The sequence below is a fragment of the Penaeus monodon genome, chromosome 39 (genome assembly GCF_015228065.2).
Source record: "Penaeus monodon isolate SGIC_2016 chromosome 39, NSTDA_Pmon_1, whole genome shotgun sequence".
Lineage (NCBI taxonomy): Eukaryota > Metazoa > Arthropoda > Malacostraca > Decapoda > Penaeidae > Penaeus > Penaeus monodon.
Window position 1 is genome coordinate 33,069,802 of NC_051424.1, and position 5,000 is coordinate 33,074,801.

A 5,000-nucleotide genomic window follows, 5' to 3' on the forward strand; every position below is an offset into this window, starting at 1 on the left:
TCTCTCTCTCTCTCTCTCTCTCTCTCTCTCTCTCTCCTCTCTCTCTCCCTCCCTCTCATTTCCCTCCCTCAAGACCACTGCATCTTCCTCTACCCTCCCTCCCCGCCCTCCCTCCATACCCCTGCCCTGCGACGTCCCCGCCGCGTCCTTCCCCCTTGCGACCTACCCCTCTGCACGTCCCCTTCCTACTGTCCTCACGCGTGACGCGGCGTGCCAGCGAGTCCGTCTCGTGGCCGAGCCTCCGACGTCGGGGCACGACTCCGCAACAGGTCGTCCTGTTCGGCCGCGTCGTATGCGCTGCCGGAAGGGCGTCAGTAAGTACAAGCTACATAAAATATGCAGTATATAATTCAGTTATAATATCCCGCTATCAAGGCACACCAACTGCTACACAAAGAGCTAAAGCAACATTAATCTTATTGACTTGCTACTAAAAATTATTAAACAGAAATGTAGATTCATAGATTAATCTCTCCTTCATCTCTCGAAAGTCGCGAATCTCATTAAATTGAACATCATTAGCATTTCGCGATTTTTTTGTTGATAAGCATAGAAAACAGAGCAGCAAAGCAGAGTCGCAGAGATGCAGAGAGAAAGAAAAAGCGAATGGAAGACAAAGAGAGACAATTCGAAAGAGAGAGAAACGGACATTTCGATAGATGGAGAAATAGAGACCGAGAGACGGAAGTTAAAATAAACCCATTCTGGAGAACGGAAACAGAAACAGACAAAGATATACGATAGATAGAAAAAAAAACTCTGGCGGAAAGCGAAAGAGAAAACATTTCGTTCAACAGAAATAAACAGCAAGATAACCAGGTGGACAGACCAGGGAAAGAGACAAACATCCCGAATAAACATCCTGATGAACAGACCTTTCGACAGACAGAAGGACCGAAACTAAGCAGACATAGCCAATTAACCTTCAGGATATATATATACAAATCCTCTCTACAACTGCATTAGCCCGAAGCTAAATTCGCGCGGGAGAGAGGGAGAGTTAGCGAGGCGAAGGAGCAAGATCTGGAGGAACTCACAAAGCCTTGAGGTAATTGGAGATGCCCTTTCGAAAAGTTTCTTCGCCCAGGAAGTAGTTCATCATGCGGATGATCGAAGCCCCTGTGGCGTGAGAGGCATCGTGGGTTATTCATCATGCATAGATATAATGGATAACAAATGCATGGACACAACGTCGTGGGTTACTCTTAATGCGTTTATTATATAGGCATTATTCAAGCATTTGTTATATATGCCTATGAACGTTGTGTCTATGCATTTGCTGTTTGTTATACCAATGCATTTGTTATATACAGCTATTAACGTTCCTTATTGTGCTCATTTGATCTCTTTGTTTATTCTTTGTTACTGATAATGGCAATGATATGTAGTATGTTTTTTATATATATAATTGAAAATCGTATCTTTTTTTTTTTTTTTTTTTTTTTTTTTTTTTTTGTTCTTCACATTATAATACATTGCAACATATTCTGTACTTTAATATTTACGTCGTGATGACTAGTATATAATAAGGATACTGGATGTTAACGACGATGACAGTGATAATGACTTCATCAGCGATAAGCATGGCGGTGATTATGTGATGTTGATAATGATGACTGATTGCGATGATGACGAAAAATCAAAACCTCTCACCTTTGACGGAAACAATGACGTCATAGATTATCAAAACCCGTCACCTTTCACGTCATAGATGATTTTAAAAAAATAACCTATAAAAAACACACCTATGACCTAAGCAGTGACGTCATAGATTATCAAAACCCCTAATCTGTGACGTCATAGTTGATCAATAAACCCTCACCTGTGACGTCATAGATGATCATAAAACCTCACCTTTGAAGCAAGCAATGACGACATAAGCTATAAAAACCTCACCTTGGCTTCAGCAATGACGTCATAGACTATTAATCCCCCATACCCTTGACGTCATAGATGCTCATAAAAAACCTCACCTTTGACGTCATAGATGGCCATCAAACCCCTCACCTTTGACGTAAGCAATGACGTCATAGATTATCAAAAACCCCACACCCTTTGACGTCATAGATGATCAGAAAAAAACTCACCTTTGACGTCATTTTTTTTTTAACGGGAGGTTCATGTCTGAGCCGCCGTGGTCACAGCATGATACTCAATTGCAGTTTTCACGTTGTGATGCTCTTGGAGTGAGTACGTGGTAGGGTCCCCAGTTCCTTTCCACGGAGAGTGCCGGTGGTACCTTTTAGGTAATCATTCTCTCTATTTATCCGGGCTTGGGACCAGCACTGACTTGGGCTGGCTTGGCCACCCAGTGGCTACAATTTGACGTCATAGATGGCCATTAAACCCCTCACCTTTGACGTAAGCAATGACATCATAGATCTCGCCCAGCTGCTCTTGGCTGACGACGGGGACGCTAATTGGGTGAGACGATTCCAGGCTGTCGATGCCGAACACGTAGTGAAGATCAGATACAACGAACTGTTCCTTCATCTGCCAAGAAGGTTCGACCTGAGGGAGGGAAAGGGAGGCGATGGCAGAGGGAATGAGACGGGGAGGGAGGGAGGGGAAAGGGAGGGGGGTGCAGAGGGGGAAGAGAAAGGGGAGGGAGGGGGGAAAGGGAGGGGGGGAGGGAGGGAGGGAAAAGGGGGGGGGGGGGCAGAAAGGGGGGTGAGACGGGGGGGGGAGGAAGGGAAAAGGGGGGGGGTGGGAGGGGGGGGAGGGGAAAAGGGGGCGATGGGAGAGGGAATGAGACGGGGGGGGAGGGAGGGAAAAAGGGGGGGGGGGTGGGGGGGGGGAGGGGGGGAAAGGAAAAGGGGGGGGGAAGGGGAAGAGACGGGGAGGGAGGGAGGGAAAGAGAGGGGGTGGGAGGGAGCGAGGGAAAGGGGGGGGGTGGCAGAGGGGAAAAGGGGAAGGGGGAGGAAGGGGGGGAAGGGGGGGGGTGGGGGGGGAGGGGGGGGAAAGGGGGGGGGTGGCCGAGGGGAAAGAGGGCGGGGGGGGGAGGGAGGGAAAGGGAGGGGGTGGGAGGGAGGGAGGGAAAGGGAGGGGTGGCAAAAAGGGGAAAGAGACCCCGGGGGGGGGAGGAGGGGAAAAAAGGGGTTTGGGGGGGAGCGAGGAAGGGGAGGAGGGGGAGGGAAAGGGGGGAAAAAAGGGGGGAGGTGGGAGGGAGGGAGAGAAAGGGGGGGGAAGTGGAAGAGGGGGGAGAGAAACGGAGGAGGTGGGGGGAGGGAGGGAAGGGGGGAGGTGGGGGGAGAAGGGAGAGAAAGGGAGGAGGTGGGAGGGGGGGGGAGAGAAAGGGAGGAAATGGGAAAAGAGGGAGAGAAAGGGAGGGGGTTTAGAGGAGGGAGGGGAAAGGGGAGGAGGTGGGAGGGAGGGGGGGAGGGAAAAGGGGGGAAGTGGAAGAGAGGGAGGAGAAAGGGAGGGGGGGGAGAGAGAGGGAGGGGAAGGGAGGAGGTGGGGGGAGAGGGGGAGAAAGGGGGGGAGGTGGGAGAGGAAAGGGGGGAGAAAGGGAGGAGGTGGGGGGAGAGGGAGAGGGAAGTGGAAAGAAAAGGGGGAGAAAGGGAGGGGGAAAGGGGAAAAGAGGGAGGAAGGGAGGAGGGGGAGGGGGGAGAGAAAAGGGGGGAGGGGAGAGAAAAGGGAGAGAAAAGAGGAAAGGGGGTGGGAAGAGGGAGAGAAAGGGGGGAGGTGGGAAGAGGGAGAGAAAGGGAAAGGGGTTTGGGGAGAGGGGGGAGAAAGATAGGAATTGGAAAAAAGAGGGAGAGAAAAAGGGGGGAGGGGGGAGGGGGAAGAGAGAAAAGGGGGAGGTGGGAGAGAGGGAAAAGAAAGGGAGGAGGGTGGGGGGGAGGGGGAAAAAAAGGGAAAGGGGAAATGGAAGAGAGGGGAGAAAAGGGGGGAGGGGGGAGAGAGGGAGAGGGGAAAAAAGGGGGGGTGAGAAAAAAGGGAAAGGAAAGGTTTAGAGAAAGGGAGGAGGGGGGGGGGAGGGAGAGAAAGGAAAAGAAAATGGAAGAGAGGGAGAGAAAGGGGGCGGGGGTTTTTGGGGAGAGGGAGGAAAGGGGGGAGGTGGGGGGAAGGGAAAAGAAAGGGAGGAGGTGAGAGAGAGGGAGAGAAAGGGAGGAGGTGGGAGGGAGGGAGAGAAAGGGAAAGGAAAGGGAAGAGGGGGAGAGAAAAAGGGGGGAGGGGGGGGGGAGGGGGAGAAAGGGAGGAGGTGGAAGAGAGGGAGAGAAAGGGAGGAGGTGGGAGAGAGGGAGAGAAAGGGAGGAGGTGGGAGAGAGGGAGAGAAAGGGAGGAGGTGGGAGAGAGGGAGAGAAAGGGAGGAGGTGAGAGAGAGGGAGAGAAAGGGAGGGGGTGAGAGAGAGGGAGAGAAAGGGAGGAGGTGGGAGAGAGGGAGAGAAAGGGAGGGGTGGGAGAGAGGAGAGAAAGGGAGGAAAGGGAAGGAGGGAGAGAAAGGGAGGAGGGGGAGGGAGGGAGAGAAAAGGAGGAAGGAAAAGTGGAAGAGAGGGAGGAAAGGGGGGAGGTGAGAGAGAGGGGAGAAAAGGGGGAGGTGGGGAGAGGGAGGAAAGGGAGGAAGTGGGAAAGGGAGAGAAAGGGGGGAGGTGGGAGGGAGGGAGAGAAAGGGAGGAGGTGGGAGAGAGGGAGAGAAAGGGAGGAGGTGGGAGAGAGGGAGAGAAAGGGAGGAAGTGGAAGAGAGGGAGAGAAAGGGAGGAAGTGGGAGGGAAAGAATAACAGTTGGATGTTGTGTGTTTTCTCTCCATCTATTTAATCTCCCTCCAGTCACTCTCACCCTTGCTTTCACTTTCAGGCACTCCTCTCGCTCACTCTATTCCCCTCTTTATCTTTGTATCTCTCTCTCTCTCTCTCTCTCTCTCTCTCTCTCTCCTCTCTCTCTCTCTTTGCTCTCTCTCTCTCCTCTCTTTTCTCTCTCTCTCTCTCTCTCTCTCTCTCTCTCTCTCTCCTCTCTCTCCTTTCTCTCTTCTCTCGTGCTCTCTCTCTCTCTCTCTCTC

At 52.2% G+C, this 5,000-nt stretch overlaps 1 protein-coding gene across 1 annotated transcript in view; it reads right to left on the reverse strand.

The window, feature by feature from the left end:
• The window catches only part of LOC119597555 (aminopeptidase N-like), a 29,792-nt gene that overhangs the window by 14,623 nt on the left and 10,169 nt on the right, over positions 1 to 5,000 (reverse strand). Inside the window, exons 7-9 of the mRNA XM_037947132.1 lie at positions 2,355 to 2,511; positions 1,038 to 1,119; positions 240 to 297 (exon numbers count right to left, since the gene is read on the reverse strand). Of these exons, the coding sequence (XP_037803060.1) occupies positions 240 to 297; positions 1,038 to 1,119; positions 2,355 to 2,511 (297 nt within the window). The remainder of the gene's footprint in view (positions 1 to 239; positions 298 to 1,037; positions 1,120 to 2,354; positions 2,512 to 5,000) is intronic.